This window comes from Leucopleurus acutus, assembly GCF_964270905.1.
Source record: "Leucopleurus acutus genome assembly, chromosome: 7".
Lineage (NCBI taxonomy): Eukaryota > Metazoa > Chordata > Mammalia > Artiodactyla > Delphinidae > Leucopleurus > Leucopleurus acutus.
In genome coordinates this window covers 100,640,315-100,662,989 of record NC_139150.1, presented here as the reverse complement: position 1 = coordinate 100,662,989, position 22,675 = coordinate 100,640,315, and the positions used below count along the sequence as shown (strand labels likewise).

General features: G+C 43.9%; 1 protein-coding gene across 1 annotated transcript in view; it reads left to right on the top strand.

The window, feature by feature from the left end:
- PEBP4 (phosphatidylethanolamine binding protein 4) overlaps window positions 1–22,675 on the top strand; it is a gene marked incomplete at its 5' end in the record, with an annotated part of 213,326 nt that overhangs the window by 102,516 nt on the left and 88,135 nt on the right. The window contains one exon of the mRNA XM_082842271.1: window positions 11,117–11,215. Coding sequence (XP_082698397.1) covers window positions 11,117–11,215 — 99 coding nt within the window. The remainder of the gene's footprint in view (window positions 1–11,116; window positions 11,216–22,675) is intronic.

Sequence of the window (22,675 nt, the reverse complement as noted above, 5' to 3'; positions counted from 1 at the left end):
GTGATCTGTTGACGTGGCTTCCCATACCTCGCTCATACCCTGAGCTGCAGAGCCCAGGGCCCTGGTCCAGCATTTGTCCTGCACCTAACTGACCCCCAAAGATGCAATGAGGATTCCACGAGCTCTCCCTACCAAAAAGGGCAAAGCCATCCTTCTTTACCTCTCAGCCAGCTAGAGAGAGACTAGAGACTAACTAAGATAATACTATGTGATTACTACACATTTCACTTGATTTTATAATTTCAGTTTATTTTTAGCAGGTAATGTATTCACATGGCTCAAAAATCAAAATGAAAGAACAGGCACGTAGGAGAGATTTCCATCCCACCTCTGTCCCATCCACCCATAGCACCACCACCACCCACATCTTTTTTTTTTTAAGTATCTCTCCAGAGTTTGTTTATGCAAATACAAACCAATGTGAAGACATAGCTTATTTTTTCCTTCATATGTAAAAGTAAGGTGCTAGATATATTGTTCTGCACCTTGCATTTTTCACTCATGTACCTTGGAGAGCTTTTCAGATCAGATCTGAGAGATCTTCATTGCTTTTCACAGCTATAAAGTATTCCATTGTGAGTACGTATCAGTGTTTATTAACCAATCCCCAACTGATGGACACTTGAGTTATTTCCAACTTTTGCTATCATAAACATGGCTGAAATGAATACCTTATACACAAGTCATTTCATAAATATGCAAGTATCTTTAGGGGAAGAAATTACAGAAGTGGGATTGCTGAGTCAAAGGATAAATCGGCCCCATTTTTGCATTCCCACAGCAATGTATGAAGCTTCCCCACCACCTCGCCAGCAGAGCGTACTGTCAAGGTCTGGGATTTGCAGAATGCTTGATGAGGGCGTTGATTCTGTCCTGCTTTCTTCAAGCAGGATTACTTTCTTCTTTTTAATTTAAAATTTTTTTTTTTGCAGTAGGAACATGAGATCTACCCTCTGAACAGATTTTAAAGTGTACAAGACAATATCATTAACTACAGGTGCAAGGTTGTACAGCAGATCTCTAGGACTTATTCATCTTTTGTGATTCATGCTTTGTCCCTATTTAACAGAAACTCCCCATTTCCCCTTCCCTCTGCCCCTGGCAACCACTGTTCTGCTCTCTGCTTCTGTGAGTTTGACTATTTTAGATGCCTCATATAAATTGAATCAGACAGTATTTGTCCTTCTGTTACTGGCTTATTTCACTTAGCATAATGTCCTCATGGTTCATACATGTTGTTACAAACGACAGGATTTCCCTCTTTTTCATGGCTGAATAATATTCCATTGTGTGTATAAACTACCCGGTCTTTATCCCTTCATACCTTGATGGACATTTAGGTTTGTTTCCACAGCCTGACTATTGTGAATAATGCTGCACTGAACATGGGAGTGTAGATATCTCTTGGAGAACTTCCATGAAGTTCCCAAAATATCTATTAAGGATTTTGATTGGAATTGTGTTAAATCAACTAATTAATTAAAGGATTACTGACATATTTGCAAATGGTGGCTTTGATGTGTAAGAGCATAATATGTCTTTCTCCATCTCTTCAAGTTTTCTTTTTATGTACATCAGTAATGCTTTGGTTTCTTGGTGTAAGTCTTGGATTTTTCATCAAGTTTATTCCTAGATATTTTATATTTTTATTACAATGGTAAATGGGATTTTAAAAGTATATTTTCTGACTACTATTTGTCCGTAGGAAAGTACTGATTTTGTGTGCATTTCATAACAACTCACTTTATTGAATATTAGTCTAGTTGCTTCCAGCTGATTCTTTTGGTTTCTCATGTAGGCAATTATGTCATTTGGAAAACAATTAATTAAAAAACAGAAAGAGCATAGATTTTTTTTTCTTCTTTTACAATATTTACACTTTGTTTTTATTTTCTTGCTGCTTTGGCTAAAACCAATTCTTGGTTGTATCAGACAGTTTTTCTCTCTGGGAGTCTACTAAGATCACACACACTCGTGTGTGCGCACACAAACATACACACACACACACACACACACACACACACACACACACACACACACTCACACGGGCTCCTTAGGATATGATCCTACTTTCCCCCTAATATTTTCATCTCTTTATCCTTCTCTTCTGAGTTCTTGGAGATTTCCTTGGGCTTTATCTTCAAATTCTCTGAGTTAATTTCCTAGAGCGTTTAATATGTGGTTTGGGATTTTAACGTTCAGCAAACAGTAGTTTTATCTCTGAACTGCTCATCTCTGGAAAGTAGCCAGTTCTCCCCCAATTGTCACAGCCAGTACGGCTTTAGGGTCCTCTTCCCTGATGGCTCTGTTATACTGAGCCCATCCCCACTCCTTCCTTGAACCCTTTTTCGTCTTGGTGTCCGTGACACTCTGCTCCCTGGTTCTCCTCCTAACTCTCTTCCCCTCAGTCTCTCCTCTCCCCACCACTCTTAGTTCCTGAGTTCAAAGGAACTAAGTTCCTTTTCAAAGTTCCACCCTAGCTGTTCTGTTCTCACTCCATAAGTTCTCCCCAACAATCTTATCCATCCCCATGCCCACTACCCACATGCCAAGTCTTGAGAGAGCTCCAGGCTTCATAGCTCCATTTAGGGTACATCTCTGCCTACATGTTTCAACACCAAACTCACTGTCTCCCAGACTTTCTACTCATAATAGTCATGGTACCATCATCCACCTAATTGCCCAAGATAGAATCTCATAGACCTCCTGGACCCCTCTCCCTCGCTCACCTGCCCTATTCAGTCACCTCATGCTGTTGATTCTGTGGTACAAATCTCTCTATCTTTATTACTAGTTGAATTTTCAAGCCCTCGTGATCTCTTTTCAGAGTATCCCGATTTTCTTCTTTTTTTATTTTTACTCTGCTTTTAGTCTTTTACTCATCCTCACCATGTGCCTTCCCAAAGCACGCATTTCATCATGTCAGTCGTCTGTTCAAATAATTTCAGTGAGTCCTGTTGCAAAACAAATTCTCAACAACTTAGGACATGTGAGGTTTTCTATTATCTGGTCCCAGTAACCTTTCAGCTCTGTCACCCACCATTCCTTTACAGATGCACTCTGTCCCAGCACACCAAGTTTCTTGCCCTTCCCCAACCCCTCATGCCTTTGCCCAGACCCTTCCCTTTGCCAAGGGAGTCCTTTTCCTGACCCCTTACCAGCTCATCCTTCAAGATCAAGCTCAGATGACAACTCGGTGAAGCCTTCCTGGACTCCTGAGGTGGAGAGATTTAGGTTCCCTCCTCCATGCTCCCTTAGTGCCTGATAAATGCTCCTCTACTCATGCCCTTCACATACTGTACTCCAGTTATGTCTATGTCTCTCTCTCCCTCCAGAGCAAGAGGAATCCCAGGACCCTCCTTATTTATCTACTCACTTCTTACACTCTCACTCCCTTCTCTTCCATCATACTCGCCAGTCTGTCCATATTCAAGCTAAACCCAACGATGATTTATTCCCCGTCTGCACTTGAACCGTCAAAAAGTGCATAATTGTGGCATGTAATATTACCCAGTAACCTTACTACATACCTCTGGTATACTCAATTTCTCACCTCCCCAAATGACTATTCCACACCTTGTCTGTCCCCAAACTTCCTGTAATCCCTCTTCCCCTGATGACCTTGCCTCTAACTCATTGAGAAAACAGAAGTAATCGGAATCCAATTTCCTCATTCCTCACCACATCTTCCAGCACCCTTGCATCTGAACCTGTATCCTCCGCCCCTGCCAAAGGCCAGGCCCTCCACTTTTGCTCTGGATCCTGTCTCCTCCCACCTTCCCAGAGTCTTGGCTCTTACAACGAACCCCTTTCTTCTCTCTGATATCTATACCTCCCTCCATACTGGATCACTTCCATCGGCTTGCAGACATTCTTGACGGCCATCCATCTCTTTAAAAATTTAAAAAGAAATAAATCTCTAGACTCTTCCTTCCCATCTAGTAACAGCCACTCTGCGTCTCAGCTGCCCTTCACACTATAATTCCTCTTTTATCATCTTTCTTTTTTTTTTTTTTTTTTTTTTTTTTTTGCGGTACGCGGGCCTCTCACTGTTGTGGCCTCTCCCGTTGCGGAGCACAGGCTCCGGATGCGCAGGCTCAGCGGCCATGGCTCACGGGCCCAGCCGCTCCGCGGCATGTGGGATCTTCCCGGACCGGGGCACGAACCCGTGTCCCCTGCATTGGCAGGCGGACTCTCACTGCGCCACCAGGGAAGCCCTATCATCTTTAATAACTTGCATCCCATCTCCTCGCCACCTATTCCAATCAAACATCAGTCCTTACTACTCCACTGACACTGGTCTTGCCAAGAAAACAAGGGATCTCCATGTTGTCAGATCACACTGTCACATCTGTGTCCTCATCTTGCTCCGCCTTTCAGCAGCATTCGACACAGCTGACCACTTCCTCCTCCTGGACACACTTTCTGTCTCGGCTTTCATGATACCTACGCTTCAGGTGGCTCCCCTGCCTCCCTGGCTACAGTCTCCTTTGCTAGATCCACCTCTCCTCTCCTCCTCTCCTCCTTAGCATGTTCTAGAGTTCACTCACGAGACCTCTTTTCTTCCCCATGTCTAATCTCTCCATGAATCATCTCATTATTCTATGGATTTAGGGGCCATCTTTGATCCTTGGGAGTCAGTGACTCCAAATATTATAAATCCAGTCCTGATCTCTCCTCCAAACTCTTGACTCTGATACTTGCTTGTCTTTAAGAGGTGTTTCAAATGTAACATGTCCAAAATAGAACTCTCAATATCCCCCTTCAAACATTCTCCTTTCCAAGTCTTCTCCATGACGTTACGTGGCACCGTTCACCCAGTTGTTCTAGCCAAAACCCCGAGTCATCCTTGATTTCTCTTTCCCTACCCCCTCCTCCCTGCCCTACAGTCCAGTCCATCAGCAAATCCCACTGATGCTCTCTCAAAATACTTCCCCGATCCATCTACTGGCTTCTATCTCCATTGCTACCATTCTAGTCCAAAATGCCATCATCCTGCCCTTTATCAATGCAATAGCCTCCTCTCTTGCCTCCTGCCGACCATTCACTCTCCACCCAGCCACCATGACAACTATTTAACAATGTAAATCAGAGCATATCACTCTCCTGGCTTAAAAACAAAAGCAAACAAACAAACAAAAAAAACCCTCCAGTAGTTCTGCATTGCACTTAGAATAAAACCCCCTCCTCACCCAGGTCCGCAAAGCCTTCTGTGGCCGGGTCCCCACTCATCTCTCCAACCCTGCCCTGTCCCCTCCCCTTGCTTGCCTCTAGCCACATGGCATTCTTTCTGCTCCTCAAACCCTCACTCGTTCCCACCTGAAGGCCTTTGTAGCAGTTGTTTCCCCTTCTTGGGACGCTTACTTCCTCCAACCCCATCCTATTTTATTTTAATCATAGAACTAATCCCAAGTTGGCACTCCCTTGGGTTTTGTTGTTGTTTGGGTTTTTTTGAATTTTATTTTATTTATTTTTTTATGCAGCAGGTTCTTACTAGTCATCAATTTTATACACATCAGTGTATACATGTCAATCCCAATCGCCCAATTCATCACACCATCACCGCCTCCCCGCAGCTTTCCCCCAGTGGTGTCCATAGGTTTGTTCTCTACATCTGTGTCTCAGCTTCTGCCCTGCAAACCGGTTCATCTGTACCATTTTTCTAGGTTCCACATACATGCGTTAATATACGATATTTGTTCTTCTCTTTCTGACTTACTTCACTCTGTATGACAGTCTCTAGATCCATCCACATCTCAACAAATGACCCAATTTCGTTCCTTTTTATGGCTGAGTAATATTCTACTGTAAATATGTACCACATCTTCTTTATCCATTCATCTGTCGATGGGCATTTAGGTTGCTTCCATGACCTGGCCATTGTAAATAGTGCTGCAATGAACATTGGGGTGCATGTGTCTTTTTGAATTATGGTTTTCTCAGGGTATATGCCCAGTAGTGGGATTGCTGGATCATATGGTAATTCTATTTTTAGCTTTTTAACGAACCTCCATACTGTTCTCCATAGTGGCTGTATCAATTTACATTCCCACCAACAGTGCAAGAGGCTACCCTTTTCTCCACATCCTCTCCAGCATTCGTTGTTTGTAGATTTGCTGATCATGACCTTTCTAACTGGTGTGAGGTGACACCTCATTGTAGTTTTGATTTGCATTTCTCTAGTAATTAGTGATGTTGAGCAGCTTTTCAGGTGCTTCTTCGCCATCTGCATGTCTTCTATGGAGAAATGTGTATTTAGGTCTTCAGCCCATTTTTGGATTGGGTTGTTTGTTTTTTTAATATTGAGCTGCATGAGCTGTTTATATATTTTGGAGATTAATCCTTTGTCCATTGATTCATTTGCAAATATTTTCTCCCATTCTGAGGGTTGTCTTTTGGTCTTGGTTATGGTTTCCTTTGCTTTGCAAAAGCTTTTAAGTTTCATTAGGTTCCATTTGCTTATTTTTGTTTTTATTTCCATTACTCTAGGAGGTGGATCAAAAAAGATCTTGCTGTGATTTATGTCAAAGAGTGTTCTTCCTATGTTTTCCTCTAAGAGTTTTATAGTGTCCGGTCTTACCTTTAGGTCTCGAATCCATTTTGAGTTTATTTTTGTGTACGGTGTTAGGGAGTGTTCTAATTTCATTCTTTTACATGTAGCTGTCCAGTTTTCCCAGCACCACTTATTGAAGAGACTGTCTTTTCTCTACTGTATATCCTTGCCTCCTTTGTCATAGATTAGTTGACCATAGGTGCGTGGGTTTATCTCTGGGCTTTCTATCTTGTTCCATTGATCTATGTTTCTGTTTTTGTGCCAGTACCCTATTGTCTTGATTACTGTAGCTTTGTAGTATAGTGTGAAGTCAGGGAGTCTGATTCCTCCAGCTCCGTTTTTTTCCCTCAAGACTGCTTTGGCTACTCGGGGTCTTTTGTGTCTCCATAAACATTTTAAGATTTTTTTATTCTAGTTCCGTAAAAAATGCCATTGGTAATTTGATAGGAATTGCATTGAATCTGTAGATTGCTTTGGGTAGTATAGTCATTTTCACAATATTGATTCTTCCAATCCAAGAACATGGTATATCTCTCCATCTGTTGGTATCATCTTTAATTTCTTTCATCAGTGTCTTACAGTTTTCTGCATACAGGTCTTTTTTCTCCCTAGGTAGGTTTATTCCTAGGTATTTTATTCTTTTTGTTGCAGTGGTAAATGGGAGTGTTTCCTTAATTTCTCTTTCAGAGTTTTCATCATTAGTGTATAGGAATGCAAGAGATTTCTGTGCATTAATTTTGTATCCTGCTACTTTACCAAATTCATTGATTAGCTCTAGTAGTTTTCTGGTGGCATCTTTAGGATTCTCTATGTATAGTATCATGTCATCTGCAAACAGTGACAATTTTACTTCTTCTTTTCCAAATTATATTCCTTTTATTTCTTTTTCTTCTCTGATTGCCATGGCTAGGACTTCCAAAACTATGTTGAATAATAGTGGTGAGAGTGGACATCCTTGCCTTGTTCCTGATCTTAGAGGAAATGCTTTCAGTTTTTCACCATTGAGAATGATGTTTGCTGTGCGTTTGTTGTACATGGACTTTATTATGTTGAGGTAGGTTCCCTCTGTACCCACTTTCTGGAGAGTTTTTATCATAAATGGGTGTTGAATTTTGTCAAAAGCTTTCTCTGCATCTATTGAGATGAGCATATGGTTTTTATTCTTCAATTTGTTAATATGGTGTATCACATTGATTGATTTGCATATATTAAGAATCCTTGCATCCCTGGGATAAATCCCACTTGATCATGGTGTATGATCCCTTTAATGTGTTGCTGGATTCTGTTTGCTAGTACTTTGTTGAGGATTTTTGCATCTATATTCATCAGTGATATTGGTCTGTAATTTTCTTTTTTTGTAGTATTTTTGTCTGGTTTTGGTATCAGGGTGATGGTGGCCTCATAAAATGAGTTTGGGAGTGTTCCTTCCTCTGCAATTTTTTGGAAGAGTTTGAGAAGGATGGGTGTTAGCTCTTCTCTAAACGTTTGATAGAATTAACATGTGAAGCCATCTGGTCCTGGACTTTTGTTTTTTGGAAGATTTTTAGTCACAATTTCAATTTCATTACTTGTGATTGGTCTGTTCATATTTTCTATTTCTTCCTGGTCCAGTCTTGGAAGGTTATACCTTTCTAATAATTTGTCCATTTCTTCCAGGTTGTCCATTTTATTGGCATAGAGTTGCTTGTAATAGTCTCTTAGGATGCTTTGTATTTCTGTGGTGTCTGTTGTAACTTCTCCTTTTTCATTTCTAATTTTATTGATTTGAGTCCTCTCCCTCATTTTCTTGATGAGTCTGGCTAATGGTTTATCAATTTTGTTAATCTTCTCAAAGAACCCGCTTTTAGTTTTATAGATCTTTGCTATTGTTTTCTTTGTTTCTATTTCATTTATTTCTGCTCTGATCTTCATGATTCTTTCCTTCTGCTCACTTTGTGTTTTGTTTGTTCTTCTTTCTCTAGTTCCTTTAGGTGTAAGGTTAGACTGGTTAGTTGAGATTTTTCTTGTTTCTTGAGGTAGGCTTGTATAGCTATAAACTTCCCTCTTAGAACTGCTTTTGCTGCATCCCATAGGTTTTGGATCCTCATGTTTTCATTGTCATTTGTCTCTAGGTATTTTCTGATTTCCTCTTTGATTTCTTCAGTGATCTCTTGGTTATTTAGTAACGTAGTGTTTAGCCTCCATGTGTTTGTGTTTTTTTCCCTATAATTCATTTCTAATTTCATAACGCTGTGGTCAGAAAAGATGCTGATATGATTTCAATTTTCTTAAATTTACTGAGGTTTGATTTGTGACCCAAGATGTGATCTATCCTGGAGAATGTTCCATGCACACTTGAGAAGAAAGTGTAATCTGCTGTTTTTGGATGGAATGTCCTATAAATATCAATGAAATCTATCTGGTCTATTGTGTCATTTAAAGCTTCTGTTTCCTTATTTATTTTCATTTTGGATGGTCTGTCCATTGGTGTAAGTGAGGTGTTACAGTCCCCCACTATTACTGTGTTACTGTCGATTTCCTCTTTTCGAGCTGTTAGCAGTTGCCTTATGTATTGAGGTGCCCTGTGTTGGGTGCATTTATATTTATAATTGTTATATCTTCTTCTTGGATTGATCCCTTGATCATTATGTAGTGTCCTTCCTTGTCTGTTGTAACATTCTTTATTTTAAAGTCTATTTTATCTGATATGAGTATTGCTACTCCAACTTTCTTTTGATTTCCATTTGCAAGGAATATCTTTTTCCATCCCCTCACTTTCAGTCTGTATGTGTCCCTAGGTCTGAAGTGGGTCTCTTGTAGACAGCATATATATGGGTCTTGTTTTTGTATCCATTCAGCAAACCTGTGTCTTTTGGTTGGAGCATTGAATCCATTCACGTTTAAGGTAATTATCGATATGTATGTTCCTATGACCATTTTCTTAATTCTTTTGGGTTTGTTTTTGTAAGTCCTTTTCTTCTATTGTGTTTCCCACTGAAAGAAATTCCTTTAGCATTTGTTGTAGAGCTGGTTTGGTGGTGCTGAATTCTCTTAGCTTTTGCTTGTCTGTACAGCTTTTGATTTCTCCATCAAATGTGAATGAGATCCTTGCTGGGTCGAGTAATCTTGGTTGTAGGTTCTTCCCTTTCATCACTTTAAGTATATCATGCCACTCCCTTCTGGTTTGTAGAGTTTCTGCTGAGAAATCAGCTGTTAACCTTATGGGAGTTCCCTTGTATGTTATTTGTCATTTTTCCCTTGCTGCTTTTAATAATTTTTCTTTGTCTTTAATTTTTGCCAATTTGATTACTATGTGTCTTGGCGTGTTTCTCCTTGGGTTTATCCTGTATGGGACTCTCTGTGCTTCCTGGACTTGGGTGGCTATTTCCTTTCCCATGTTAGGGAAGTTTTCATCTATAATCTCTTCAAATATTTTCTTGGGTCCTTTCTCTCTCTCTCTCCTCCTTCTGGGACCCCTATAATGCGAATGTTGTTGCGTTTAATGTTGTTCCAGAGGTCTCTTATCCTGTCTTCATTTCTTTTCATTCTTTTTTCTTTATTCTGTTCTGCAGCAGTGAATTCCACCCTTCTGTCTTCCAGGTCACTTATCCATTTTTCTGCCTCAGTTATTCTGCTATTGATTCCTTCGAGTGTATTTTTCATTTCAGTTATTGTATTGTTCATCTCTGTTTGTTTGTTTTTTCTTTAATTCTTCTAGGTCTTTGTTAAACATTTCTTGCATCTTCTCGATCTTTGCCTCCATTCTTTTTCCGAGGCCCTGGATCATCTTCACTCTCATTTTTCTGAATTCTTTTTCTGGAAGGTTGCCTATCTCCATTACCTTTAGTTGTTTTTCTGTGGTTTTACCTTGTTCCTTCAACTGGTACATAGCCCTCTGCCTTTTCATCTTGTCTATCTTTCTGTGAATGTGTTTTTTGTTCCACAGGCTGCAGGATTGTAGCTCTTCTTGCTTCTGCTCTTTTTTTTCTTTCTTTTTAATCTGTGTCTCTTACCTAGAGTAAAATCTTCCTGAAAGTATGGGTCACACCTGCTTGTTCTCTGTTGGATTCCCAGCACCTAGAACAGTTTCTGGCACATAATAGGTGTTTAGTAAATGCTTATTGAAGAGATAAATGAATCTGAGCATTCCTTGCAATCGGTACAGTTCCTGACATGGAGTAAGCTCTCCTGTATTTGCTGAGTTAATGGACAAGTCGCTCCAACCACACTGTGAGCTTCCTGAGAGCAGAAGCCCTGTTTTAGGTTTCTTTGTTTCCTCCACAGCTCCTGGCATGATGTTACAGACTTCTAGGTGCCGAGTAAATATGCTTGTTTGATTTATTCTTCTTTATAAAGGGAAAGCCAAGCTATTAAGCTGCCTACTTGATAGACTTCATTTCTCTGAGAATAAGCATGTGACACAAGAGGAATGGCATGAGAACAGGGATGAATCGAGTAGGAAGCTTTAGGTGTTGGTCAGCCACTCTCAGCTGGAATTGAGGTAGAAGGAGAGTCTGCACCTTGTAGATTTCCTTTCCAAATTCTAGCCACGATGCTACACTTCTTTCTGGTAATGTGTTACAGGGTGCAACCTACATCCTGGTGATGGTGGATCCAGATGCCCCCAGCAGGTCTTCTCCCAAAGCTCGATTCTGGAGACACTGGCTGGTGACAGATATCAAGGTAAGCCGGCCAGAAGGCACTTTCTGATTCACTGGCGATTGGGGCTGGAGGATTATCATTCTGCACAGTTCTCAGCTCTCATTCAAGAGGGCTGGGGACTCTGATGAGCAAGGACTTCCGTGTCAGGTTGCCCCCAGCGCCCAGCTGTCACAGCCTTGCCCATGTTTTCTAATAATTTCAGAAAATGACCCAGGATCAGTGATACACAGGATCAGGATATCCTTATCTCAGGATAAGCGGGAAGAAAGCCCCCATTTGTAGTGTTTGCTGATTTCTGTAGTGTAAAGAAAGACTCCCACCATGGCCAATTTCAAGTTAACGATTTAATGAGTGAATGACAAATTTTCTGAAAATGTAGCAATTGCTCCAGCACACCACTGCCAGGGGCCTGGATTTTGGGGGCACCAGGTGATTCTGTGCAGTCCAGGTGGCAGGGGCTCTTGCAGCATCTCCTGCTGATGGGCCAAGGGGCATGGAGGAGGCATGGCGATCTCTTTTTCTTTGTACAGAAACAAGTGGCCTCCCCTCATTTTTGTCCTTTTGTCGTCAACCATAATGACGAAGGAGCCCGGCTCAGCCTTTCCAGAGTAGGTCTGAGGGACGCAGATTTCGTGGCTTGTTAATGGGCATTAGGTGAAAAAACAAAAAACCAAAAGGTTCCATTGCCAGGCAAGTTTCGGGGACTCTGGGTTAAAATGTATTAATCCCATCCCTCACTGAAGGACCTTTTAGAGCTTTTAATATCCTAGTATGCATTATATAACATGCATTTATTTTCCAATCTCACTTGACTGTTGAATCTTTTGTTCACGAGCATGTGGCAGTGCACTTTGGGAAAATCCACACTAGCATCAGGCATCCACGCATCTTGTGCCTAGAAAGCCTGCCGATGGCCTTTGCGTCACATGTGCAAAGGCACCAACCCTGTAAGACAGTGGGAACCCAGACCTAGAAAGACTACGTTTGGATCCAGGCTGGGCTGGTTCCCACCTCAATGATCTCCATCATGTCATGGAGTCTCTCTGCGTTTTGTCTTTATCTGTAAGGTGGGAACCGTGTTACCTCTGCTATGTGGTTGTCGTGATCATCCAGTTAGAGTGTCCTAAGAGCACTCTGTAAAACACAGCACGTACCACAACTATAAGGACTTTGTGTTTTTCCTTCTAGAGCTACGGGGCAGAGGAAGGGGTACTGGTCTGAACTAGCTATTGACTCTCCTGGCAAGTCTGGACTCTCACAACCACTGGAGTGGGGACGTGGTGGTGTGTGGCAGGTTACCCTGGCAACCAACCCCCTCCCAGTGACCATAGGCCCTTCATAGGACGCTCAGGGGAGCAGCCTGTTTTCAGGGATAGCCCTGGCTACGGCCTAAGAAGGGGCTCCCTCCAGGGAGACTTGTGGCAGCAGCTTCTGGGACAGAGGCCGAGCCAGGCTGTTGAGGGAAAGGAGGGTCATTGCTCCATCACCCTTCCCTGGCCAAGCGCCCCTCTCGGCCTCATGGAGAGCCTTGGAAACACCATAAGTATGCGAAAGGGAAGAGCTGGGGGAGAGACCTGACTTAGTGGAGGGAGGGGAGCTGAGAGCACAAAAGGGAAAGATCCTGGATCCTGCCCCAAATTAGAGCACAGGCACAAGGTGGCCACAAGGGGGTGAAACTCTCAAGAAAAGAATACTGCTCTGGTCATCATATTTACAGTCTGCCCCCCTGCACAGGGCTGCCTGTAAGAAGGTTCTACTGGGCAATTCTGAGTCCCAATTTCAGAAACTGGAATGAAATGGAATGTGGATGGAATCATTTCAGAGTAGAAGGGGCCTTGGAGCCATGAGGCTTCCTCTCTTCCAAGCCTGAAGTCTCCCCTCCCCCAATACAGGCCAGGACAGTTCTCTCGCGCAAGCCTTGTGATGCCAACATGGGTTTAGCCCCAGCAGCCCAGCTTAGAAGCAGAACAGGTGGCAGGTGGCAGCTGGCCGGCGAGACCACTAAGCCACAGAGCTTACCACGGCCACCTGCCCGGGTGCGGCCCTCAGCTTTCCCGCTCAGGCCGGAGGAAGCTTGGGTTTCCGCCGCGTTTTCACCCACTTGTCCTGATGCAAGGGTCCAGCAGGAAGCAGCAGCTCTCCCCAGCTATGTCCACTCGGCCTGCCCGCCGGCCCCCGCATTCTGCCAGCTGCACAGCCAGTAGAAAAACCAGGCCAGTGTAGGTCTCAGGCTGTGGACCTCGGCCAAAGGAAGAGAGGGCTCTAACCAAACCCAGAAGCACCTCCTGTGTGTTGGTGATAGCTGTCAGTCCCCAACGTTAGAGCACGTTCGTATCTGCTGGCGAGCTTGTTAAAATGCAGATTCCTGGGCACCACTTGGGTCAGTCCGGAGAGAACAGGGCATTCGCATTCAACAGGCATCCAGGAGGGGTTTAGCAGCTGGAAGGAAGACGGCAGATTCAGAATGCCTGGGTTGTTGTTAATACCACCTATCTGTGAAGCAATTTGCACAGTTTCCTTTTAATCTTTGCAATCACTTTGTGAACCAGGCATTATCCCCATTTTACAGATGGGGAAACAAAGCCTGGTGAGATCGAATGATGCGGTCTCTCAGTGAGGGGGTTGTAGAGGTGGGTCTTCAATCCAGGTGACCGAACTCCAAACCACCATCCCACGTGGTTAGGCTTCACACCACATCTCTCTCATCAACTCCACTGTGGCGAGGGGCACGTCGTGGTGCCCTTTCTGTAAAATGGTATGCATAATCAGAAACAGAGCCCCCGTCATCCCAGGGCTCTGTTCCTGGTTACCTTTTACAGGTTGATGCTTCCAGGGAACCTCCCCAGGGAATGCTGATAAATATCTTGGATCCCCCACCCATAAAAGCAAACCCTACGTATTATCATAACCCTCAACAGCAAGCGACCTCAGCAATAAGGCATGCCATGAAGTCACTGCAGATATAGAATGACAGTGGCCCTGCGATTCACAATGGCCACAGAGGCAAACTTGGTGGAACCTAGGCTGGCCGTGTTATTAGGGACTCAGGCCTAATTGGGTGGTGGGCTGCCCCATGGCCATGGGAGCCCCTCAGTAGGGACAGTTTTTGGACTGCCTGTCCAGGTTGAAACAGAGTATAAACCAGTCCTTAGGAATATGTGAAACATTTGCAGCCCCCAGTGAGAGACTGGTGGGGTCTAGGACAGAGTAGGGTAAAGCTCTAGTCCTTAAATAAAAACTAAGAACTAGAGAGAAGTCCATCAGGAGGGACCAGGCATTCATGGCACCCTTGTTCATGTCATTCAACAAGCGTGGATTGACCATTATTTGTTACGGCATAGTGTTTCAGGGTGAGGAAACTGGACCCAGACTTGTGGTTCGAATCTGAATCCACCAGTATTAGCTTTGTGATTTGGGTTGGGTGGGGGTGGGTGGAGGGGAGTTGCTCAACCTGTGTCTCAATTTGCTCGCTTGTAAAGTGGGAATCCCAATAGTCCCTGCCTCACACTGTTGTTATTGATGCTTAAACGAGTTTTCTTAAGTAAAGTGTTTAGAACAGGACCCAGAACACATAGAAAGTTCTATGTAACTGTTTGCTGTGATGTTATCATGATTGCTCAAAGTCAGACCCTGCACTAGCACTGGGGTTACAAACACAAACAAAATAGGGGGACTCCCTGCACTCTGAGGGCTTCTACTCTAGGAGGGTAGAGGAAGGAGGCTGCAGCTTGCGGGTAGGGTTATGAGGGTACCAGGAGCTGGCTGGGGCCGGAACTCCCTATACCTGTGGGTTCTCATTCACTCAGGGAGAAGACTAGACTTTAGTCCCCAAACCTGGCCAGACCACGGCAGGCAGGGACTGATAAATAAAGCGTGCTGTCTTTCTGGGTCCCCTCTTTGATAATCTCTCATTGAGCGAAAAAGATTTCGAACAGAACGTTGACACATAACATCTTTCCTTCCCCCCAGTGCCACATCCCCAGCTTTTCCTTTAAGATGCTTTCAGTTCTAATTCAATCTAATTAATAATCTTCGTGCTAAAGCCTAATTAAGATATCAATTAATTTGCATCATTTATTTCAGAAGAAATGCTTATTGGTGGTTCATCTTCTATTTGTCTCTGAAATTAGTGCTCAGGGCTTTTCATGCAGATATTTTCATTACGTTTTTTATTGTTAATGGGAATATTGAACACAGGAAGATGGTATATTAATACTTTCCACAAAGACTGTCATGATTGGTGACAAAGAACACCAAGAACAATTAAGGAGACAAGGGTACCTTTTTTCTTCCAAAAAAGAAAATCTTCCTAGAAACCGTCAATGATTCTAAAATTTGTCCTGAATATCTTTTTTGTTTTAAGAAAGAAAAGGAAACGGCAAGTTCATGTTTCCCTTTCATTCAGTGCCCTCAACCTTTGGCAGCTGTAAGTGCAAGCAATTCTGGGCTGAATTAAAAGGACCTTAAGGGCTCATTATTCTATCTACTCTTCTATAGCATTGGATTTTTCCATAATGAGAGGTGTTTTTTTAGAGGACCTCTTAGTATGTTCGGTGAATAAGATAAATGGGTAACCCAATAAACAGAGCTGGGATCATAGCCCCTTGCTTTCCAGCTGGGTGATTAGCACGTGTCAGGACTCTTGTGTTGGAATTATTGGTCCCACTGCTGAGAGATCTCAGGCAAGTTACTTGACCTCTCTGAAATCGTGGCTTCTTGTCTGTAAAACTGACACAAATCCTTGCTCTTCAGGATTGAGACGGGAAAAGGGAAATTACATATGCAGCAAGGAGACGCCTGCCTAGAGAAAAGCACTATATAAAGGGGCAAATTTATCCTCGCTCCTAATCAATCGAGCAGCAGATCCAATAAAAATTTAAATATAGGGCTTCCCTGGTGGCGCAGTGGTTGAGAGCCTGCCTGCCGATGCAGGGGACACGGGTTCGTGCCCTGGTCCAGGAAGATCCCATGTGCCGCGGAGCGGCTAGGCCCGTGAGCCATGGCCGCTGAGCCTGCGCGTCCGGAGCCTGTGCTCCACAGCGGAAGAGGCCACGGCAGTGAGAGGCCCGCATACCGCAAAAAAAAAAAAAAAAAAAAAAATGTAAATATATATATAATTATATAATCTGATTTTCTGTATGCTCCAAAGCAAGAATAAACAGAAGAAGAATAAATAAGTAAACAGAAGAAGAATAAACAGTCTTCATCAGGACCACATGTTCAGAGGAAGAGGTCAAACCAAGGAAATAGGATTAATTAATTCCTTTCTTTCTTTAGACCTGTAGTTTTAGTTTTGCTGCTGCTATTTGTGCACATGCCCATGCACGCTTTGCTCTGCCCTGTGAGGGTCCATTTTAAGTAATAAACACCTGCAACGCGTGGCATATGCTCCCTAAGGGCATGTCGGTTTGGATCCAGGAGCCCTAAAGAGCGTTTGATGATAGGGACAATGCAGAGGCCCTGGTTATAAACCAGGTGTGTACGTGGACACTCAGATGAACTGAGGGAGGCTCCAGGCTCTGCCACTTCCAGTTGGGTATCTCTGAGCCTCAGTTTCTTCATCCTTAAAATGGGCATGATAATAATATCTATTTCCCAATGTTCGATGAGTTTAAGGGTCGTGGCACAGAACAGAAGAGTAGGGCCTTGGTCAATGTGACTCTCTCTCCCACCGCCCCAACTCTGAGATCTGACCACAGCAGCCACTTATGATTTAGCAACTTTCCTTAGGCTGTTGGACTCACGTTTTGCAAAGTAAGAACTCTAGGCAACGCCCCAACACACAAACCATGTGGTGAAAGCAGCTTATCCTTTTTTATTATTATTATTTTAATTTTTATTTATATATTTATTTTTGGCTGCGTCGGGTCTTAGTTGCGGCACGCAGGATCTTTCTTTCGTTGCGACACGCGGGCTTCTCTCTAGTTGTGGTGTGCCTACTTGTGAAACGCGCGGGCTCAGTAGTTGCGGTATGCAGGCTTAGTTGCCCCGTGGCATGTAGGACCTCAGTTCCCCGACCAGGGATAGAACCGGAGTCCCCTGCATTGCAAGACAGATTCTTAACCACTGGACCACCAGGGAAGTCCCAAAAGTAGCTCATCCTTTTGCCTCTGGAGTCTAGATGGATCCAGGCCTAGCCTGGAGGCACCAACCTGACCCAGACTTACTTTGGTGGGAGAAGTAGTTGGGGGAAAGGGGGTCTGCCCCATCATTCAGCCTCTGGGAATTGCCCTGTGACCCCCTGGTCCAGATCAGGGTCCCCTGGAGTCACCCCAGACCACAGCCGGCACACAGGGCTGGGCTGCAAGTGCCAGTCAGGCCTATGGTGTGTCTCCCACTGTCAGGACCCCAACGCTTCCCACCTTTATTTTTAACCCAACCCAGCACCCCTCACCATTTCCTTATCTCTCACTATCCCCACTTAGCTGTCATTGTCCCGCCACAGAGATGCCTTCGCTCCCGTTCAAAATAATTTAAATAAAATGTTGCTACAAAGTGGAATATTATCTTTTGATGAATGTTTTTAAAGCCCTTTAGGTTTTCATGGTAATTTGCAGTGTAAAATTATTTGGCGATAAGAGCCAAATTAGCTCTCGGATGCCGAGGTCGCTGTGTCCTGTTATCCATGTGAGCACTGTTTAAATATAATCAACCCTTAGACTAATGCAGCATAATTGTTCATTTGAAACAGCTTTTTTTACTCCATTCAATGAGTCATTAAAATATTCAAGGGATAATGCAGTGAATTGGAAATGAATTTATCATATTATCCCATACATACTGTAGTGCTTCAGGTAACTAAGGAGAAAGGGGGAGAGAGAACATGAATATTATGTGCACAGGCAGGAAGGGGGCCAGGATATACAGGAATATGGGAAACAAAGCTTTTTAGGTGGTTTATGGAAGGTGTGTATAGGGAGACTGACCGGGAGGGGTGAAAAAAAGGGAAATACTGTTCTTTGAAGAGCCCTCTCTCTCCCTCTCTCTCTCCCCCTATCTCTCTCTCTCTCTCTCTCTCCCTCTCTCTGCACTCTGAGAATCTGTGCTCCACCACAGCTCCGCAGTTAACTTATTTTTATCAAATATGTTTATATCAGAAAGTCGTTATGGAAACCAATTCTGCCATCCAGGAGCATTCCTGGATCAGGCAGAAAACTCTTTCTTTCTCTCTCTCTCTCCCTTTCTCTCTGTCACACACACACACACACACACACACACACTCCTACCCCTCATTCGAGCACACACACCCGTAGATGCCCCAAAGCTGTAAGATGGCTGAGGCTGAGACCAGACATCCAGGCCCACTCCCTGCCCTGCCATGAGAAACCTGGGCTCGTCACCGTCCCCTGGGCCCCAGCCCCCCACCCCGAGCACATGTGCTGAGGCAGAGACAAAGGGCGCCAGTGGCAGCATATTCGACATGGTGATTCTTCCTTGATCTTAGGAAGGTCCTGTGGGTGTGCATGGCTGGTACCACACCTGGAATACTGTCTTTTGTTCTGGCCACAGTACTTTAAGAAAGGCAGCAAACACCATGAACGAAACAACCAGAAGGGTGAGGCTCTGTAGAAACCACAGCAGGAGAGCAGGGATGGCTGCCCTGTTGGAACCACCAAGGGAAGCTGTGAGAACCGACTTCCAGGATCCTTTAAAGGTTTCTTTTAAAATTTGAAGAAATCGAATTGGAAAACAGGGAAGTCCTGCTGTGCTCTACTGGGGAGAATTAGAACCAGTGTGTGAAATTTACATGGCAGTCAGTTTGGACTCCATATAAGAAAGAACTTTCTAAGATTTGGAACTGCCTAAGAACTGAGCATGTACTCCGCACTGGAGGGAGTACTTAGCACTGAAGGTACTTTGTCACGGGTGACCCAGGAATGTTCCCCCCCAATCCCCCCACACACGGGAGGTAGAGCAGATGACCTGTAAGATGTGCCCCTTGGTGTCTACAGTGTTTCCACCTGCCATATTTCCCCTCCTGGGTAGAGACACTCCTCTTAGAACTTATATCCTTATAACATGTTAACAATAATAATGATTAAAGAAGGAAGAATAAAAGGAAGGAGAAAAAGGAAAAGGAAGAGGAAGAGAGAAAAGCAGATAAAATATTTGCACACTTAGCGTGTCGTGCTGGGCACTGTGCTTTCATGAATTTCTCATTTCATCCTCACAAAAGCCCAAAGAGGAAGGTCATCTAGACAAGAAAATTAACGCCTAGAGGGGTTAAGTGACTGTCCAGGACCCCACAGCTCGTGAGTGACTGACTGGGATTTGAACGCAGAGCCTGCACGCACTATCCTGACACCACGTTAGGTCTCTAGAGTTTAGGTAGGTTCCACCCCCTGCTACCCAGGCCTGGTCCCTGGGACAGCTTATGTCAGGGCCAGGTGTGGCTGCTAAGAGGCAGCGGTGCTGGTGTGAGCAGTGCGGTTTGAGGTTCCTGGCCCCCTACCCTTCACCTCCGTTGCTGGCCGTGCCCACCTCAGCCGTAGCACAGCTCTGACCCTGGGCCTTAGAGAACGGATCTGGGAGGCACCTGCTCCGACTTAACTGTGAGCAAATTATTCACCACTCTGAGTCTGTTCCCTCAACTGTTAAAGAAGACACCAGCAAAAAAAAAAAGAATTTTATAAGCCACATAGGCATGTATGCAAAAACTATCATTTGTCCAAAAAAAAAAAAAAAAAAGAGGACACTAGCATCAAACTCGCAGGAATGTTGTGAGGACACAATTAGTTAAAATGTGTAAAATACCCAGCACCTGGCACTTAGTAGGTGCCACCTACTTGCTGGTTCTCTACTCCTTCCACCTACTATCACCGAAAATCCTCCACAGGAAACTTAGGAAGTTGAGCCTTTGGCAGTAAAGAGCTTATGTCACTCCCAAGAGGTAGAAAAGGGCCTGGCTGGAGAATGAACTGTCCACATGATTATCACTTAAAAGACCTTAAGGGAAAAGAGCCATCACAGGCAAAGGACTTAACCAGGAAGTGCTGGGACCAACTGTTTAACCTGCACTGTGTTCAGCACTGTGGCTATTAAAAAATAATAATGTAAGACACACGTGACAGATAGATGATAGATGCATAGATAGATAGATAATTGGATGAATAAATGTTAGGTGGATTTAAAATGTGTTTTTCCTGCTCCCCAGTTGGAAAGACAGGGCTAATGTATAGGAAACAGAGAGTAGAACTCACGGGGGTTAGCATCAACTCAACTGGGCCCTTTAGACTCAAATAACTGTGAGAGTTCAGATCACTCTCCCCTTTACAGTGAGGCAGCTACTCCTCCTTCAAGGCTCAGCTCAAATGTCACCTCCACTGAAAAGCTTGCTCTGACGCCCCCAGACTGAGTTAGTCAGTCCCACCCTGGGCTCCTACCACACTCAGTCAAACCTCTGCTAGCGTCCTCGTCATATGAGTTTGTTGTTATTTATGAATCTCTTTTCCCTATTAGACCATGAGTCCCTAGTGGGCAGACCTGTGTCATATCCTGAGCACTTAGCCAGTGCCCAGAACATAGAAGGCCCTCAGTCAATTTTGAATGAATCAATGAATGAAGGCATGAAGGAAAGGATGGATAAAACAATGAAGGAAAGGATGGATGGATGGGTGGATGGATAGATGGATGGATGGATAGATAGTGGCTGGGCAAGTGAATAGATGGCTGGATGGGGTGATATCATATTGTGACGACTTCACAGTGGAGATAGGAGTTGTGCTGGGGTTTGAATTATGGGCAGGCCTGGAAAAGTCAAAGGATATAAGAGACTGCATTCCAGGAAGAGAACAGAATAACCAAAGCTCAGACATTTGAATGGGGTAGAAAAAGAGAATCGTAAATATAGAATTAAAAGCCAAGATGGCTGAGCTCATTAAGGCCCTTAGCACCCCTCCCTAGATAGTTATTGCAGAAGACTTCTAATGGCTCCCCCTCCTATAACCTCATCCCCTACAAAAGTATCTTTCCTTCATGGGTGATGTTTCTAAAAGTGAAATAGGATCATGTTACTCCCCTAGTTGAAGCCTTCAGTGACTTCTCAGTGTCTCAGGACAGAGATAAATAAACAAGGCCCCACAGCAGTGGTTATCAATCACAGATGCATCCTTCCTTCCTTCCTTCCTTCCTTCCTCCCTCCCTCCCTCCCTTCCTTCTTTCCTTTCCTTTCTCCTGGTGGGTTCTACCCTGCTCGAGGGTCACCTCTTCTGTGGAGCCTTGCCCCTTGCCCGCCTTCTCTTCTCCCATGGTTCTTGGGACTTAACTCCATCCTAACCCTCTCTACTCTGTACTGTAGTCATTGATTTACTTCTCTGCCCCCCTCACTACACAAGGCACTCTTCTCTGGAAGGATTTGACTTCATAAACATTTGCTCTGCAGTGCTTGGATGAAACCCATGGCCTGAGATGTGCTGAACACATGCTGAAGGAATGAATGAATGAATGAATGAACAGAGGGTGGTCTGACTGATGCCGAAAAAGGGAATTTATAATCTTCAATGATCTAAAAGCCTCTACTTCTATGATGGATCTAAGATTATATTAACTTTCTTAACTCTTGCATTATGGTTTGACATTCTATTATTAGCTTAAAATTAGCTTAAAAGTTAATGAAAACTCCTCTCATCTTTTCCCTTCATGAACTCCTGCTAGGCCAAATCTTCCCCATTCTGTGCTTGTGCAATTGATTTGGAACCTAACTATAGAACTTGAGATTAATCCCTATTAAGTTTAATTTTTTTCAATGCAGGCCCATCCTTCCAAATTTGCCAAAATTAACTGTTTTATGTCACCCTTCATATTGGCAGTTCCTTGAAACTTTGGGTGCCCTACACATTCAGTGAGCATGCTCCACAAGGTGGAGCCTCTGGGAGAATCCCATGGCCTGTCACTAGGGACTGCCCTGGAGGTTGACACTAATTTATGAGTTAACACTCTTCAGGAACGGTTTGTTAACTAAGCCACAAACCCACCAAACACCATAGTCATTGAAACCATCTTTGCCCACAAGGCTACCATGATTGACTTGGTCTAAAGCCTTGGTCGGTCAAGCTGTACTGTGCTTACTTAGCGCTTTCTCCTGGTCCACTGGACCACTGCATTCATGAACAAAGAAATCTGAGCGGTCGGGAGTGACTTGTTTTCAGTGAGCCCATGCAGACTCTGTTCAGTGTTTCCTCTGTTGTCTCAGACCATCTGCTTATTAAATTGTTATGGAATTTTGATGTGGATGGATATTACACTCACCAACAGGAAACCACATTTTCCCTTCCTGTTTCTCAAAGTGACTCTGTGATCGTAAATCTCAGCTCTTTCTGGACCTCGAAGGTGTCATTCGTCTAGAGAACTTAGCTCCTATAAAGCAACTGAGTGTTTGCAGGTTACAGAAAGGCTTCTTAGGGGGAGGGGCCCGAGCGAGTCATGGTCCATAGCGGCCTGAGACACACAGAAGGGTTAAGACACCGCGTGCAGCTCGGCAGG